General features: G+C 38.5%; 1 protein-coding gene across 1 annotated transcript; it reads right to left on the reverse strand.

Annotated features, from left to right (window-relative positions):
* Positions 1–931: 931 nt before the first annotated feature.
* Positions 932–18,467, reverse strand: LOC120347796 (monocarboxylate transporter 9-like). Its single transcript, XM_039417896.2, has 9 exons — positions 18,215–18,467; positions 11,280–11,423; positions 9,787–9,950; positions 8,688–8,786; positions 6,982–7,514; positions 5,588–5,715; positions 4,357–4,487; positions 3,236–3,449; positions 932–2,527 (listed from the first exon to the last, which is right to left on the reverse strand). The coding sequence occupies exons 1-9, from the start codon at positions 18,411–18,413 to the stop codon at positions 2,400–2,402; spliced, it is 1,740 nt and encodes a 579-aa protein (XP_039273830.2). The 5' UTR covers positions 18,414–18,467; the 3' UTR covers positions 932–2,399.
* Between the last annotated feature and the right edge of the window lie 1,725 nt (positions 18,468–20,192).

Below are 20,192 nucleotides of genomic sequence, written 5' to 3' on the forward strand. Positions count from 1 at the left end.
CAGGGTCTGCCATCTTGGTTCACACACTTCGGAAGTTTCTTTATTTCGGATATTTACGTTCCATCGACGTGTTTTTTGAATAAAACATACTTTCGCCTTACTATCTGTTATTTGTAGCCAGGTATTTTTGAAGTGGGTTCGAGACTTGACAAATTCTAAAAAGGAGGCGTGGTTTGAAAACCATTAGTTCAACGGATCCATAATTAGAGTTGGACACAACTCGCACTTTGTTTTTTGCAGAGTTTGTATTGTGGCCATAATTGTGTATTAAATAGAACTTATTAACTAAGTACAGGGCGGTCGCTAGAAAAACAGAAAATTTGTCAAACAGCTATTTTTTCTCACAAAGTATAACTTTTACAAAGTTTTTTGAAGGCATATGTTATATGACACTCATGGATGCCTGAAATGACGTCCGTGCACTTCAGAGCAGTGTCTTAACCTATTAGAACCTAAAAAAAATAAAAACGTATCGAAAAAGAAACGAGAATATCGGTCGGAGACCGAAGACTTGTCGATCTTATATCGGTAATTAGTTAATAACTCGCTAATTATCCGACATAATTAACCCAAAATCTATAGGCTTCTGGTCCGAGGTAAGATGCATGCACATGCAAAATGGAGCAGATTCAACCACGCGTTCGTGAGATATCGCGTTCATCTAACAGACAAACAGACAGACAGACATACATACAGACAAATACCTATCAATATACTTACCGATCTTAAGATCGATAAGTAATGAGTAAGCATGCTTTTTATTCGTGATCTTGTCTGACCTTCACATTTTCTGCTTTTCTAGCAACAACCCTGTAATATTATAAAAGACTAAAGATTGGAAAGCACTGTCTTATTCGAAGTTCCTCCTCCGGCGAGGCCGGAAATTTTCTTGAGCCCCCTCTAGTGATAAAAAAGAATACTAAACTGATGGTATATAGGTGTTTATTAAATCTTTGTTGTAGTATATATATTTGGTCACTTTCATAAATTGAGGTATGTAGAGTATTGCGTATATTATAGGTGACAATGCATAAAATAAGATATATACAGTGAAATAAGAAAAAGTACTTTTGCAAGAGAAAAGTGTGTTTTTATTCGGCGTTTTAAACTTTCGTCTCGAACAAGCAGAGCTACAAGCATTTGCAAGTCAGTTGCCAATTTTGAACCGAATGGGCGCGACGACTATGTTGTTGGTGGGACGTAGCCAGAGTGGTTGAGAGTTGAAAACGAAATGAAAAAAAAAAACATTTCTTCGTATCATACATCGCACTTTTTCGTAACTGGAAATACTATTTTAGTCTATTTCGGACCTGCTAGATGTATCGGTTTAACTTGGCAATTAGAAATTCCAAGATCCTCCCCTTGTTAAGACCTGGCTACGCCCTGCCTGTTGGTAAAACGAAGGCATTTGACTATCTTGGCATAGCGGATTAAAACCTCGGTGACAGCACATTTGAACCCATGTGTATATCCGCGGGTTCAATCTATATGCGGGTGCTAAAACCCATGGGTTAGGGTTAGTATGGGTTCAAATATTCGTATCACAAAAAAAATTTCATAGGTGCAATTGTCGTGGGTTCAAATGTAATTGAACCGAAACCTCGAATTCAAACCCACGCCTCGCCCACCCATGTTGTATTAAATTAATTTAGTGGGAAATGACGAACCAGAAAAGTTTCTGTCATTATAACAACAGTACACCCTTTCATATCGTTATATATCAGTGGTTACTTTAATAAGCGTTGTAAAAAGAATAGCAACTTCTCATTCCAAGAAATCCTGAGTTGCTGATGTAAAACGCTTAATAGAATATTGACCTAAAGAGTAATGTAGAATTTCAGTTGATCAATCATAAAGCACCATGTAGGTTCGGGTGAATTTGAGTCGATTCAAGTTATTACGGCTGAGAAATCGGTCAGTGTCGAATAAATTATAGAGCATGAAGTCATATGACCAGACGTCACAATAAAAAGCAAAGCAGACGATCTTTGTGTTATTGAACTTGACGTCATTTCCCCTGACGTCACAATAAATGGCAAAGCACACCAGCACACTTGTTTTTTGTCGTCGTAAAGCGCAGATGGCAGACCCTGTTGTAATTCGATTCTGAGGTCACAATACAGTTACCATGACAACACAGATATTGCTCGTATTTTGACCATGACGTCACAAGATGTGACATCACTGAATAATTACTGTCACAGAGCAGACCTTGTTGAAGTTCGGTGATGACGTCTCAATATAAATACCGCCGAATCTTTGATCTTGTGCAGAAACTCCACAAACAGGAGATAGGATTGTTTTTTTATTGATGACATCAGAAGTACAATGACGTCATTTCAGTCTGCATTCTTTGTGCAAGGATTGTATCTGAACTTGGCATCATAATTACGATGACGTCATAACTTTTTAGTTCTCAGCTTTTGAGCGCACGGTGTCAGTAACAATATTAATCCACTTGTCAGTAACACAGCGCCAGAGCAATAGAAACTTGTGTCGTATGAATTAGAGGAGTCGGTTATCCAACCTGTGTAATAAAAATTGATTCTTGGGTAATATTATTCAATTTTATTACCCAGCCTTGGACGTAACAAAATATGACGTCAGATTGGCGCTGACGTCATATAATTTTATGATAACATTGACAGAACATTGGAAAATTCAAGCTATCGAGGGTCGAATTTACAAGAATTGTTGGATTCTATGGCGATTTCTGGACACTCCAGAAGTATGTGTACCAATACGGAGATAACTCATTCACTCTAAACGCCGTCAAGTACTTCTAGTTGACATCGCATAACCATTTTCGCATGTCATTTCTAACCCCCACCTGAGTACGTCATCCAACGTCACAGTGACGAAATAAGGCCCGTCAATGTATACAGATTGTCGTCCAAACCGCGCAGACGATCACCCGAAATCAAGCGAGCTATTCCTATCATTTTCTCTTAGTAAAGATTCCGATATGAGGGAGATCGTGTTTGTATCGTCGGCGGATATGCCATTTCGGGCGATCGTAGCTTTTGTTCGGCAAGCTGTATTACGTGATTGTGACATCGCAGTGACGTTATTTTTGGATGACGTAGTTAGCTGGGGGTTAGGAATAACATATGCAAAAATATTTGTGCCACGCCAACTAGAAGTACTCACGGCTTTCAGTGAGCATGTGCGGAACTTTGGAATAGTGATGCACTGATGAGCAAGCAGCCCTGATATATGACGATATGTAACTTACCAACAGCAGGAGGTCCCAAATATACACCTAAGCCTTCACCAGCCAGCAGGAATCCATAAGCAGCGGAGAACTTTTCGTGTCCGAGTAGATCAGCCGGTATTACCATCATGAGACAATAAGCACCACTGAGAAATCCGAATGATACAGCGAAGACCATGAGAGATGGGAAATTTCGACACAACGGGCTGAGTAACGTTGAGGTGCCGAAGAGGATCTGTAATGAAACGAAGTGTATGCTATTAATATAGATAGGTAAATTTATTTCGGTTATTTTCAAAATACGATATATCTTTGTACGGTAAAATGTTGAAAGTAAGACCACGAGCATTCACTCGGAATTAGAGAAGGCTCATCTTTGGCACTTGTTATTGGTTACCGCAGAAATGCCAGGAGTTCAGAAGTGATGGAAACTCATCTCTGAGTAGAGTTACGAGACACTACTGGAACGCCATCGAGTAAACTGGAACGAGACTTATGTCGGAACAAGAGCTCAAAGTCGGGACAGGCACAGTTACAGAAGTGAAGGTTTTAGTAAAGTGACGCGCGGTCACTCAGAAGCAAGGGAAACTCAATTCTGAACAAAGTTACGGGCGATGACTCAGAAATAAAAGAACCCCACATCGAAGAAAGCCACTAAATCTATATAGAATTATGGCGGTGCTTTACGCGTCCCTAAATGTCGATTTACTCGAGATTATAGGTAGTTCATTTTTGTTGGTCATGATTTATAAAAAAAAATCTCAAATCGTGAGGAATCTATAGCTAGCCCTTCCAAGCACAGCAACTCATTAAATATCATCCTCTAATTGGATCTCAAATTTTTAAAGCCGCGCCCGCTTTTTAGAATTTGTCAAATCTCGCGTCCTATCTTAAAAATAACTAGCTAACAATAAGCTACAAATAACAGATGGTAAGGTGAAGTTATGTATTATTCAAAAAAACACGTTGAAAATACGTTGATGGAACGTAAATATCAAAATTAAAAAAATGTAAATATCTAAAATAAGGCGGGCAAGATCAAATATAACAAACAATTTTAATTAGCGCAACCCCCCTTCAAAATATTATCTGCGCCCGCTCATGAGAGCGGTGAAGGAGTGAAAAATAATGTTAGTCCTTACCTGTGCTATAGTGAAAGTTTTCAATGGATTTAGCTTCAAGAAAGTACAAATGGCGCCAAAACTTAGTTTTCCCACAGCACCGGCGAATCCCATAGAGGACACCAGGACTGCTGACTTGAATGGTGTGATTCCTGGAAGAATAAATCATTTCAATTATTAGAATAACAGATTGCCATGAACGAATAAATTATTATATCAGTATGTTTTGAAACAAGAGAGCTATGCTCAAATATATGGACACGTAGCGCCACCCAATGGCAATAATTTTGATGACGTCATAGCGAGTAAAAAAGTAATAGCCTTCTGGAGAAAAACTTTATCTTCAACCACTGAAAATTTCAAAGCCATTGGTCCAGGATTCGAAGAGAAAAGCGATTTTTTAATGATAATGAAGAAAGAAAATAACAATAACAACACAATTTTGAAACGATCGGTATGGCCACTAAACGTGTCCAATAATATTTTCGATATGAAACATGAAGTATATTCTGTTACGCGATGGCATAGTGGTTACAGGAGTGGGCAAGGATTTTGGAACAAGGGCCCGCGTAGACTGGCAATAAAAGTGTGACGTAATAAGTTACATTTTATGACCAATCTTTACAGTGCAAAAGTGAAAAACAATAGGCTTCGTGCCAAAACTAAATTTAATCGCAATCTCAACAAATTCTTTGAGCTATTTTTCAGCTAAAACATCAAAATTTGGTTTTAGTTTGGTTGTGGTAGCATCAGGCGAGCCGGATTGAATTACCTAACGAGCCGGATTTGACCCGTTTCAGGGTTAGAACAATGATACTTGACCAGAGTTCTGCCGTAACCCAAGGTTATGATAGTAGGTGACCGTACATTTGAACCCATGTGTTTATCCGCGGGTTCAATCTATATGCGGGTGCTAAAACCCATGGGTTAGGGTTAGTATGGGTTCAAATATCCGTAAAACAAAAAAATTCCATAGGTGCAATAGTATGCAAGTTCAACTGTCGTGGGTTCAAATGTAATGGAACCATGCTAGGGGTTTCGCAAGTATACATTAAAAAATATAAATTTAATAAAATGTATCGGGGTAATTATGACGTTGATTTAATCGATATTTACAGCGTAAATTTATATCCATAAAACCTATAGTCGTAATTTCACACAAGTAGCAGCACTTCGGTGGGCAGCAATTTGCTCCATATTGTATTAGATATTAATTTGATATCTCAAAAACTTATCTGTAGATAAAACTTACCCAATAATCTCGCCCTCTCAGGCAGATGTACGAAAGGGACGAACTGGACTAACCAGGCCATGACATCTGATACAAACAGTAAAACGAATACAGGATCCCGCCATAAGGATAAGGTTTGATCTTTGAATCTGGTTAAAGAGAAAACGAGAATATCGGTCAGAGACCTAAGACTTATCGATCGAAAGTTAGGGGATCCCCAAAACAGCGCTCTTACTCCATAGTGACACCTTGTGTCCCATCACTAATTAATCAATAACTCGCTAATTATACGACATAATTCATCCAAAATCAATAGGCCTCTGGTACGACATATGATGAATGCACATGCAAAATCTGGAGCAAATTCAATCTCGCTTTCGTGAGATATCGCGTGCATCTAACAGGCAGACATACAAACAGACAGACAAATACCTTTAAATCGATAAGTAACAAATCGATAAGTAACAAATCATGGATATAGATCAGGACTGGGCGGGTTTTTGAGCCAGGGGGCAAAAAATTTTGCCAACCTAAACTGGCGGGCCATGTAAGTGTGCCGTAAAAAGTTACATTTTAAGAACAATTTATACAGTGTTACAGAGTTGGAAGAATTTAGCCGCAACAAATTCCTTGAGCTATTTTTAGCTGAAACATCGAAATTCGATTTCGGTTTGGTTGTGGCAGCATCAGGCTGATCAAATTGAATTACTCAACGGGCCAGCTTTGGTCCGCAGGTCGTATTTTGCCCATGTCTGATATAGACCGATAATCAAGTATTTGGAAGAAAATTCTTTAAACTTTCAGAATTACAACGTGCTCGTATATATGTGTGTGATTGTGTGACTACGGACTGTCACTTAACAGCCATTCTACGTGTAGTTTAGGGGTAATTGACCCGTTGATTGTTCCGGATGCATGAACCAGGGTGGCGGAAGAAGCTGTAGCCAACAAGCGGTAAGTATAATGCGAAGGCCTAATGATTTAGTTAATGCTGGACCACACAAAAATGCGGAATGCGGCTATCGCTTGGCCTTACAGTAACAAAGTCACCGAGCAAAACAGTGAAGAATTCAACAAAGCAATAAGAGCACAAACACATGAATTTTATCAATGCGAAAGCCTTTTTAAACATAAACTGTAGGATTAGGATTTTATGCTTGAGTGCGACAGGCGGTCCGTGGCCCACCAAGCCATTTACTGTGGCCTCTTCCAACACTCAAGAATTTCTCCCTTAGGCATAAAATCATAAAAGGCGTTCACATTGATAAAATACATAATGTGTTTTTGCTCCAGTCGCTGTGTTGAATTCCGCTCACAAGAGGGTAGAAGTTGGTTATATGGCCCGCCAGCAAAAAAAAGTTGCACACAACTGGTTTATACAAATGATATCACGTATAATACAGCACAGTACCTACCTCATTTTAAACATAATTTTCTGAAAGAAACTTGATTTACGTCTTTGAATTGTCTTCAAAGGCTTTGGGTTCGGATTTTGCGTGGAATCGTTTTCCAACGCCTTTGTCAAATTTTGGTTTTGGGAGGATAAGTTTAAAACTATATTTCCAACGTTGCTATGGGAACGTGGGAGTAATCCATTTACGTCATTATGTCCCAAATTGACTTGATTTTGCTCAATTTTTTGCAATAAATTTTCTTCTTTGGGTATTTGTCCCGCTGGTTCGTTGTTTTCTTGCATAGATTGTGACGTAACAAAAGTTTGAATATCAGACGGATTGTTCAATGGTTTTTGCATACTTTGTGACATCATATATATTTCGTCACTATTTGAATTGTTCAATTTATTTTGCATAGGACACAATGGGATGCTTGTTTCATCATCAGATGTATTGTTCGATTTCTTTTGCATTTGTGACCTCATAATATGATCGTCGTCTGCCGAATTATTCAGTCGTTCGTTTGAGTTTATATCGATAGATTTGATCTGGACCTGAAATCATAAAGTCAAAATCAGAAAAGTTTTATTTGGTTTGGAATAGGAATGAATATATGTTCCCAATCGTCATTTGAATGGCCTCCGTACAGAGCTATTGGTATGTCAAATATAGACAGCTGGTTAGGTATAGGATTGTAAATATATTGTCACAATCACCATTCGAATGGCCTTCTCCATATAAGGAATATTTGGCTGACATAGTGCAGTCAGAGCATACTGATCCACTAACACATGGTCCGAGAAAAAGTAGCAGTAGTCAGATACACGCTACCTCCATCAACCATATAACGCAGGGGTCGGCAACCTACGGCAGCGGGCCGGATTCGGCAATATAATCCGGCCCGCGAGGCTTCACTGAATTATAGTAACAAAACAGCTGTTTTGACGATTATATTCTTTACGTAACAGAGTTTATTGTCAGACACCTGTCGACTAAATTATATTATGATCTAACAAGTATAAAATTCACAATTACTCGTTTAATGAGCGTATACTTTAATTATAATTAGACAACAATTAATTATAATTAGGCAACAAAACGCAGAAAAGTTGATGCTTAGTGCAAAAGGTTCAATGGCGCCGAAAATATTCAAATGAAATTTAAATCTATATTCTTCTATACGAGAGATGTATCACAGTTTGATATTTATTATAAAAAGTATCATCCGTTCGGTTTTCAACTCTCTAAAAATATGTGCGGCCCGCCAATGACCTGCAACCTTTAATTTTGGCTCGCGATTGACGAAAGATTGCCGACCTCTATTATAACGTATATAAATAGGTAACCTGAGTGTCTTGCTGCGCACTAAAACTAATAAATTTCTGCAACGTTTCGTCAGACCTTGAAATATATATTTGGGTTATTCTGCAGCAAGACTATTGAATCACTTAAGACCTAGAAGGAACCTTAACAGCCTTGACACAAATTTGAAGTATATTGCCAAAAAAGTTTTTTTGATTTAGCATTTCAGGGGTGAGGTGAGGGGGTAAAATGTACCGATAATTTTGTAAAACATATTCGACGTTTTCACTATGCGGAAATGTGTTATGAAAAATTAGGATAATTGAAATTGTTCCTATTCGGAAACAATAGTTAAATTCCTAGTATTTATAATCACGAGCAATCGTTTTTAAATCCTCTTAAAATCAACTGAACTGAATACTCACCGGAGTTGACACAAATCCGGGGTGATGCTTCGGGTGAATCATCAATAAACCTGCAACGCAGATGTTCAGGCAGATCCCGCCTATAATGAGGATTGAACCCTGAATATAGAAAAGTAGTCGTTATATATGCGAAACTCCTGAAGTATGCGTACCAAGATGGTGGACACCGGAACTTAGTATGTGTACCAGGTTAGGGTTAGGCCATAATTTCGAGTACAAATACTACGGGAGTCACTTGACTAGTCCTCGAACTCTTAATATAACTAAAATTAGAATAATTGGAATAAAATTATGGCCTAACCGTAACATGGTGTAGAAGTGTACAAATACCAGTGATTGAAACCAACGAGCCACTGATATTTACGGGCAAACTTTATCGTGACGATGAATAGAATAGAAAATTCACTATATAAAAACTCTTATTATTAACATAATCTAAAACCAGGCCAAACGGACAATAATAACAACCAAAATTGCCTCGTTTTGGGCAAATATATTTAAATCTTGTGTTTCCCCATAGCTTCATAGCTTGGTTTATTAAAATTACCATGCTTCGTTATTTTTTACAAGCTAAACCGCAATCGTGAAAATTTTTGTTCTGGTATTTTGTTTTCACCTTATACACACACAAGCGCCTCTTTATTTAACATAGGCTTTTTAGTTAAAGGCACATAAAGTTTGGTGATTATTTCTTTGACGTGCGTTTTTCGCATCGTACAAGCTAGCTTTTATGGCAATGTAACCTCATAGTCATAGATAATGAAATGGACTCAGTTACAGACAGGCTTTGCAACGCAAAGGGATGGGAATTACTTGCACGTATTTGATTAAACTAAATTAAAAATTTGTTTCGCGGGTCGCACACCATTTAAAATAGGCACTTCTCCGCGGGACGCACAATTTATCTTCGGAGGCCGCATTTGGCCCGCAGGCCGCAGTTTGCACACGCCTGGATTACAGGACGTGTACATTACAGGACGCACCGGTAGTACTCGTACCAAGATGACGCACAACCTGAACCTGGTACACACACTATTTAGGTTGTGCGTCATCTTGGTGCACATACTTCAAGAGCACCCATTACTGAGTTTGCACTCACCCTCCATCCGTACAGGTCAAGAAGATATTGTTGAAAAACAGTAAACGCAAACGCTCCGAGCCCAACTCCACTGGATCCGATTCCCATGGCTAATGCTCGTTGCCGTTTGAAATAATCTGTGAGCCTGACGACTGCAGCTAAGTTGGCGATCCCTCCTCCGCTACCTGGAATAAAGAACGCAGAAGTCTTAGATTGTCGAAGCTGTATAATTTACTCGGCAGTCAAGACGCCGCGGTACGCCATGTTTAAGCCGTCTTGTCGACTTTCCTCTCATATGGGATAAATATGAAAATCCTACAGGACACCAAATTTAGGAATGGCTACAGCTAAAATAATATTTTTAAACATGTGGTCGATTGCCTATTGGGTCTTTGTCAAAATGTGCCTCTCGGTACCGCTAATGAGCCACGGCACAATTCTTTGGTGTTCACGGAAAAATCCCTCTCTAGGTACCATTTGCAATGACTACAATAATATACAGTAAATTTGAATGTGCCTTGTTTAACTCATTTTTGCAGGTTGAAATTTTGAACTCAACATCATGCCCATCATCCCACCCAGGTTAGAATAAATTGGGTATGCCGAAAAGGAGAGATCCGAGTGCTCACAAAAATAGAAGCTTTTTACCCCGAAGGGGTAGCTTATACAAAGTGGAAGGCCAATAGAATGCCGATAATAGATAGACAATAAATTGAAAGATTAGGTTTCTCTATAGTAATCAATTTAGATAAGATAATATTAGTCTTATCAGTATTTTGATATCCCTGCTGAGTGCCGGCCGAGTGTATAAAATTTTGCCGTATGAAAAAATGGATTATATCTAGAATTATTTGTGTTAATCTAAGCACACATGGGAGTCAATGTATATTGGATGAATTTGGAAATGCGAAAAAAAAGATAATTTATGATTTAATTTATATCTGCACAACTTTCATACTTAGGATTTACATATTTATCCCAGGGGAGAAGGAAAGCCGATAAGACGGCTTATCCATATGGCGAACCACGGCCTCTCGTCCGGTTACCATTCCAAGTCGGGTATGGGATTAGTTTTTACTGTATTGTTTGTTTTCGGAAGCATGGACTTGGTGGTGGAGGAAGCCGTAACCGACCAGCGGTTACGTGAACCACCCAACGACGGCGAGGAGTCCAGCAATCCTCTCGCACATAACCATCCCTACATGGAATTCGAACCTGCGAACCCACGCAGAGTAATTAGAGGTGCGGTGGCGAGCGTATTCCTAACGCTTAGCCCGTTGAGCCACACCGCCGCGCCTTGAGAGTCGGACCACCAACCATAGAAATTGATACTCGTTGGGGATTCTCAGTAAAAAATTTAGAATTCGCGGAACCCTTTTAAAATATATCCAATACTTCATATACTGTATATTCGAAATTTATATATCGGAATTCGGTACCTGTCACGCCAGACGGGCCGTGAATAGGTAATTTAAAAGAACAAGAAGTTATGTATTGCATAGATAGATATATACCTGCAAGTATTCCGTATGTGAAGAACAGAACGTAGATATTTGTTGCGAATATGCTCAGCAGCATACCAGCAGACATTACAACTCCCCCAACAACAACCGTCTTTCTTGTACCGATTCTGCTGATCAGCGCACTGCCAAGAGGTCCTGAAATGCAAGAAAATATGGTTTAATTTTTCAAATGACTTTTTATGCAATTTTTGTATGAGGGTACATAAAAAGGTTGGTATCTTTTGTACGAACCCCCCGCAAAAAATATAAAAACACCCTCGCCAAGGCTTAAAATACAAACGAGAATATCAGTCGGAGACCGAAGACCCATCGATCGAAGGATAGGGGATGCCCCAAAGCAGCGCTCTTACTCCATAGTGACACCGTGTGTCCCATCACTAATTATTCAATACCTCGCTAATTATACGACATAATTCATCGAAAATCAATAGGCTTCTGATCCGAGCTATGATGAATGCACATGCAAATTGGAGCAGATTCAACCTCGCTTTCGTGATATATCGCGTGCATCTAACAGACAGACAGACAGACAGACAGACAGACAGACAGACAGACAGACAGACAAATACCTATCAATAATACTTACCGAACTTAAGATCGATAAGTAAAAATTAGTAAATATCCAGTTAGGATGAAGGCTAAGAATGCAGACTGCACTGAAAATTCAAATTTTCAAATCATTTCTAACTCGAACCCGAACCACAACTGGATAATTACTAATTTGGTATTCTAAATCATGGCGGGAAATGTTTTCTCAAATCTCACATTTTTTGCATTAGTGTTTTTTCAAAAGATCTCAAGTAATTGTACTTATTGTCAATCATAATATGCTGCAACGAGTTGTCAGCTGGTACAAAGTTCATTTATCAAATGCGAGTTAAATTCACGATTTTTTACATAGTGCTCATCACTAAATTCAGGAAACCGTCACAGACGTCGACTTCCTGTGTTCAACAAAAATGACAATAAAAGTTCAATTCAAGCTCTGTAATTTATTGCATGGGTGTTTTCACACCAATATCAGTTGTTATGAAGCGAATATCATGTGTGTTGTCTGCGGTGACAGTTAAAAATAATTCGTAAAGTTACCTAACTCTCTACGTTATCAACAGCACACATAGACATTTGAGACATGCAATACCGTCAATTTTGTTTACGCAAATGCATGGTACCGCAACCAGGCAACGAAGAATTAAATTTAAAAAGTAATTTTAAAGATTCATTTATGATCAATTACATATAAAAGCCATACAAAATATAATTTTTTTAACAGTATTTGGCATCCTGTTCCAAAGTGCTTACTAAGTGCTGTTATTTATTACGTAATAGGCGATAAACCCGCGATAGAGCAAACCGCGATAAAGCTTGCTACTCGGTAACGAAACTGTAAATAAAGTGGGTAACTTCGTTCAAGGCATTCAAGCTTTTTCGAGGCATGGCGTGGCATTCGTGGCCAAATTTCGAGTTCAAACTTGTCCTATAGTTATGATATGGAATTGGGATCTTTTGTACAAAGCCCCACAGCCAACGCAAGAATGTGAGGTTCGAGCAAAACATCCTCGTCACGTTTTAAAATAACAAATTAGTAATTACCGATATTTATTTAGGGTTAGGATTTATTTAAAAATTTTCAGCGTTCAATCTGCATTCTTAACTTGAACCCTAACTAGATAATTTTTAATTTTCTTATTTTTGGCGGAGGATTCGTACAAAAGGCACCGGATTCGAGTTATTACATGGCATTCAAGGCCAAATATTGCGTTTTACGCTTCAGATGCATGGACTTGATGTTCCCGTACATTTGAACCCACGACAATTGCACCTGCATAATATTGAACCTATGGAATTTATTTTTGTTTTACGGATATTTGAACCCATACTAACCCTAACCCATGGGTTTTAGCACCCGCATATAGATCGAACCCGCGGATATACACATGGTCAAATGTACGGTCACCGGACTTGATGATGGAGGGATGCCGCATCAAGAGTGACAATGGCTATTCTGCGTTTTTCAAGTGTCTTGTTGCACACTAACACAATTTTTATTTATTTTGAATACATTCATTATTAATAAATGCAATCATTTTTGCACTCGTTTTTCAAAATTTATTTTCCTGAATGTCATAAATTTAATTTAAAGTAAATATTGTGACGCATTGAAAATAGAACGCTTCCCCTGCGCGACAACAGTAACCAAAAATAACCTTGATGTCACAAAACATAGATAGGGGGTGTTTTTCTTAAATTTGACATTTTTGCATTAGTAGCGGGGGACCTCGCACAAAATATCTAAACTTGGTTCAATTCAGGATGAGATTTTCATATTTACCCGAGAAAGGTGAGCCAATAAGACGGCAATATGGCAAACCACGGCCTCTCGTCCGGTTACCAGTCCATGTCGGGTATGTGATTAGTCAGACCGTTTCAGATGCACTTAATAATTCAAGGTCTTGCTACACACTAACACAATTTTCACTCATTTTTCGAAATTTATTTTTTCTGAAGCCATAAATTTCAAATTCAATTTGAGTAAATATTTTGACACATTGGCAATAGGGCGATTCTCATGCGCAACAACATGAACCAAAAATAACCTCTGATGTCACGAAACATAAATTTTGCTCATTTCAGGATTGAATGTTCATATTTACCCGGGGAGCCGGATTGACAAATTGGCAACAGTATCTTTCCCCTTCGCGGAACTTTTACAAAAATAACCTCCGATGTCACAAAGCATCATAAATTTCGCGTATTTTAACGGTAGCCTTGACATATCCGGATCACAAACCGCCCCATTGGTAAATATTTGCTTATAACATAACAACATTGGCTTTGTGTGTCGAGTGGCCCGCAATATGAACTGCAAATATGTACAAGTAAGGATAAAAGAACGATAATAACGATCGGGGATTTCACTAGGGTTTGGTATTCTACAATTTTGTTTCCACAATGAATTTCTGAAACTAGTTTATACTTTTGCTTCGAAATAGGCTCCCAGCAATCCATTATATTCTTGGTAAAATTCTTTCAGCATTACCAATACGCGCCAGGGGCGTTGATAATTGTTTCTATCAGTACTCTTTCTACTTTTAGTGAGGGGCTCGGGACCTTTCTTTGAGCAAACTTGCAGCGCTTATATTATTACTCTTTCCACTTTTAGTTGAGGGACCGGAGCCTTGCTTTGAGCAAACTTGCACCTCTTTTTTGAGTAGATATACTCTTACCAATTTTAGGTATGGGTCAGGGTCTTGCTTTGAACGAACTTGCAACCCTCATATCAGTACTCTTTTCATTTTTCGTTGAGGGTCCGAGACGTTCCTTAGAGCTTGAAACTCTCATATCAGTTCTATTTTCACTTTTAGTTGAGGGCTTGGGAAAACAAAAAACTTCACATTTAACAAAAATTCATCACATTTTGACTTGTTTAAATTACCTATAAACGATGTTTATTTTACGATTTTTTTTATTATGAAACTGCACAGACATTGCAGAATTGCTGTTATCCCAATGTAAACAAAACTCAGTAAATTGATTAGAATTACACGGCAATCTTCAGATAATTATCTTATCCGGTTCTGAAGCTTTGAATTGCCAAGAGACTGTAACATCTAGCGGGACCTTTTGATTATGTGTTTTGCGAGTCTAAAAAGCGTTTCAAGGTACAAAAAATTGCTGTGTATGTTTTTTTTTACATTTCAAAGCAAGGGCGACCTGAACCACTCCTGATTGCACGCAACTCTTCACGGTAATATAGCGGTTTCGAGTACAGAATTGCTCCACTCTGGGAGGAGTTAAATGAATGAAAACAATTACCGCGTTATCACAGTACATTTTACTGATTTTTACAAAGTATATTGAAAGATAAATTCAGCTGAAATGATAACGAGCGCTCGAAATAGCCAGAATAAATATTTGAAGTATCGGAACTACCGGGGCGGAAGGGCTTGCAAAAACACTGGTAAATGCCCGTGAGATTATGAAATCGTCTAATCAAACCATCGTTCTGGTAGGGGTGTCTATATCAATATAGTTTTGCAATCTAAAATTAGGGCAACGCCTCACCACTAATGCAAAAATGTGATATTTCAGAAAACACTTCCGCCACGTTTTAAAACAACAAGTTGGCGAGGGCTTTGAACAAAAGATCCTAAAATTCTATATTGACTCGTTCAAGGTAATTTGGAACATCTCTATATAGACGTTTTGATTCGTGATGCAAGAGAGAAGCAATTAGTAGTAATCATCTAAATAGGGTTTGTGTTAGAAATGCAGATTGCGCCGAAATTTTCAAATCTTTTCTAACCCTAACTGAATAATTGCTAATTTGTTATTTAAAACGTGGCGAGGGTAGCATTCCATTTACCATGATCGAATTAGTCTTGATAACTTTAATATCATGAGACGATCAGGCAGAAATAACATAATCAGCACATTTGAATTTACAAGAGGTAACGTGACCACGAAATTGTTCATAATAACAAGTTCATGAGACAATGGTTCATCCAGACAGGAATCACATAATCAGCACATTTACAAGAGATAACGTGACCACGAAATTGCACAATTTGAGCAGAAATTTCGGATGTTTTGTACAATTCCCTCACCAACAAAACATCCCCGCCAACAACTTAAAATATAGAATTAGTAATTATCCTGTTACGGTTTGAGTTAGAAATGCAGAATGCGCTGGAAATTCGATTTTTCAAATCATTCCTAATCTTAAACGCAAACGGATAATTACTAATTTTGTTTTTTAACACGTGGGGGTGTTTTTAAGAATCTTACATTCTTGCATTAGTAGTGGGGGCTTTGTACATGAGATCCCCGTTACGTAACGTGTATAACGTGCTATAAAAAACATGAAACTCCGATTATATTTTTACACAAAGTTTTTAACGATAATTCAAAACCCGAATCATGACAGACTTACTGCTCTATAAATTTAGTCTTGATAATATCTAAAATCACAAAAAGACGGTTACAAAGCTTCAGCCCGACTGAAAATAACAACATCAGCATACTTGCAGGAGGTAACGTAACCACCGAAGTATGTGAACCACGATGGCGGACACCAGAACGTAGTATGCGTATGTTTTAGGCCATAATTTTGTTCCAGTTTTTCTTTTTTTAATTCTATTACAAGTTCTGGGACTAGCCGAGTGACTATAGCCAAATTATGGCCTAACCCTAACCTGGTATACATACAACGTTCCGGTGTCCGCCATCTTGGTTCATATACTTCAAGAGTACAGAAATTTCTTTAGTTCAATCCGGCAGCCAGTCGTTTCCAACGTTTTTTTCAAGCGACACAGTTTTTCAAATAAAATAAATTTTGTAAAATCTCGCGAGCCAAGGATATGCTCAAACACTAGGGCTTGGCGGTATGTAATGCTTATGGTCATAAAATGATCTGACTGTTAAATAACAGCAAATGCCAAATTTTTATTTTGTGTTACTTAGCACAAATATAAAACGAGAATATCGGTCAGAGACCGAAGACTTATCGATCGAAACTGCGGTTTCGATTCATGACTCTATAGTAACACCGCGTGTTCCCTCACTAATTAATTAATAACTCGCTAATTATACGACATAATTCATCCAATATCAATAGGCTTCTGGTCCGAGATATGATGAATGCACATGCGAAATTTGGAGCAGATTCAACCACGCCTTCGTGAGATATCGCGTGCATCTAACAGACAAACAGACAAATACCTATCAACATACTTACGGATCTAAAGATCGATAAATAATAAACAATAAAATTTATTAAAAATAAAAATTCTACTTGTAACATTTAGGTTTTCGTTGATGAAACGAGCGACCAAAATTTTTTTTCCGGCGTCCCAATTCTGGGTCGCGACCCATAGGTTGGGAAAAACTGGTCTACATCGCAATTTAAGCATCAAAATTTCGTTAACAAACTAACAAACGGAAAATAAATCATTGGGGGTAAATTTTACAAGCAAGAAAGTACATGAACAAATGTTGCCGATGAACACGCAGCAGATTGCAATGCCCCTGTTTGGCAATTGTTATATACAGGGAGTCCAAAAAATTTCGCCCGATTGATTTTACAATAGTAAATTTGGAAAAAATTATTGTACGATACATGAGAACTGCAAGCACAATAAAGAACTATTAATAAACAAAGACAACGAAAATTTTTATCGTTATTACTATAAAACCGACGAAACCCCGTATTATGCTTATATTAGGCATAGCACCAGAGCATAGCTTTTCTATATCTAACTCACAGTACACAGTATACGCATTTCGAGGTGCAAACATTTCCTTTTGAAATTTTCGAAGGTAAACAGGAGAATAAAAGTTAGTAAACCATACTCTGCAGCACAGGTGAGAAACATTTTGCTTCCGTGGGCCATAGGTTCCCGTACATTTGAACCCACGTGCATTCGAACCCAGGACAATTGCACCTGAATACTATTGCACTTATGAAATTTTTTTTCGTTTTACGGATATTTGAACCCATACCAACCCTAACCCATGGGTTTTAGCACCCGCATATAGATTGAACCTGCGGATATATACATGGGTTCAAATGTACGTGAGTTCAAATGTACGGTTACAGGGCCATATAACCAACTAATTAGGAAAATAGCCGCGGGTAAGGCAAGAACGAGGAATGCGACTTTCGCTTAGTCATACAGTAACAAAGACACCAGGCAAGACGCCGAAAGATTCAACGAAGCGACAAGAGCAAAAATCATTACGCCTTTTTACCCATGCAAGTGCGTTTTTAAACAAAAACTTTCTAATCAGCATTTTATGCCGGACGGGGGGAAATATGAAGGTTGAGAAGGGCCACACTAAATCGCCTAGAGGCCAGGTTGTGGCCCACGGGGCGCATGTTGCACACCCTCGCCCTACAGCTAATGAATGGAACTACATACGCTTACCTGCCAAAAGAGAACTTCCAGTCGCGAGTGATCCAATCCAGGCAGTGTTTCCTTTGCTTGTTTGGAACTCATCAAGCCAAACAACGTATAGAACTCCAACCGAATATAAGGATCCGAATAACACGAACCGAACCACGAATGAGGCGGCGAGAATCACCCATCGATAGCTGAGATTCTCCGGGTCTCGTGTTTGTCTCATCGCTCAGTTGTTCGCAAAATATTCCTACTATTTCTAATGTTTCATTTAGGTTTAAGTTCTGTAAGAGTATAATAAAGCAGTTGTTACTTATCGATCTTAAGATCGGTAAGTATGTTGATAGGTATTTGTCTGTTTGTCTGTTAGATGAACGCGATATCTCACGAACGCGTGGTTGAATCTGCTCCAAATTTTGCATGTGCATGCATCTTACCTCGGACCAGAAGCCTATAGATAATTAGCGAGTTATTAACTAATTACCGATCTAAGATCGATAAGTCTTCGGTCTCCGACCGATATTCTCGTTTTCAAACTTTTCAAGACGCGCTACCTTTAGAATTTGTCAAGTCTCGCGTCCCACTTCAAAAATAACTATCTAACAATAAGCTACAAATAATGGATAGTAAGGCGAAAGGGACCTCCAGAAGTATGCGCACCAAGATGGCGCACAGCCTGAACATATTATGTGTGTACCGGTTAGGATTCAGGTTGTGCGACATCTTGGTGCGCATACTTCTGGAGCACCAGCAGAAGTGTTTTATTCAAAATACACGTTGAAAATACGTGGATGAAACGTAAATATTAAAAGGTTTTGAAATGTAAATATCTGAAATAAGGCGGGATCTAACAAATATTTTTATTTATAATAAAGCTTCACGCCCCCTCAAAAAATTGTCCACGACCATCGTTTGAGAACCACTGTGATGAGATATTCCAATACGACGTATTCACGCTTTTTGCTTCTAAGAAGGCAGCACTATGTTATTTAATGACAACAGGATGAGGGTTCAGCATTTCGTATCCAATTTTCCACACTCTGGGGAGGCAGTGACTGTGGTAAAAAAGAAACCTGACATTTTAATCTGCAATGTCACCGTAGTTGAGTGTGATGCTATCAAGGACGTAGGAAGGGATTTTCAAAAGGGGGAGGAGCAAATTGGTTTCGAAATTTTTAAGTTAGACCGTATGAGCTAGCGGGTCCGGCTATGTCTGATGCAGAAAACCCCCTTTTTTTACATTCCTAAACCTCTCGGTGCTTCCCAGGACCACTGCTTACAGAAAACTACATTTAACGATTTTGATACTTAGAAACACTCACGCTTTTCACAAGCTTCTAACACTGTTTACGATATACACACTATTGTCTTATCAATACATGCTAACATTTGCAAAAAGCTCTGTATAGCACGAACGGAAATTAGCCTGTCTTAATTTCATCCGGCCAGCCGCTTCTCATCATTAAGTCAACTTCAGTTATATCAAATTTATTAGCTGTTTTCCTGATTGTATTGACAATCTCGCCTCAGTCGATATTCACTGAAGTGTAATTTACCACCATAATGATGTAATGGTCTCAATATCTATTGGTTATTTAGTGGCCGCACGTAAATACCTTCGCTCAGAGATCAATCACTTTCAATTTTGAGAAAGTGAGAAAATGTCAATTAATAAGTCGACATCAGCACTGACAGGCACATGCCTCTATGCGTGATTAGAGAAGAACAACTGCTGGAAACGTTACACGCTACACAAAGGTTCCATTACATTTGAACCCACGTACATGTTAAACCCACGACAATTGCACCTGCATACTTTTGCACTTATGGAAATGTTTTTTGTTTTACGGATATTTGAAACCATACTAACTAACCCTAACCCATGGGTTTTAGCACCCGCATATAGATTGAACCCGCGGATATACACATTGGTTCAAATGTACGGTCACCTACACAAATACTGTATTATGCGCGTGGCGACTGTTTTGTTAGAGCACACTGTTCG

The sequence above is a fragment of the Styela clava genome, chromosome 11 (assembly GCF_964204865.1).
Source record: "Styela clava chromosome 11, kaStyClav1.hap1.2, whole genome shotgun sequence".
NCBI lineage: Eukaryota > Metazoa > Chordata > Ascidiacea > Stolidobranchia > Styelidae > Styela > Styela clava.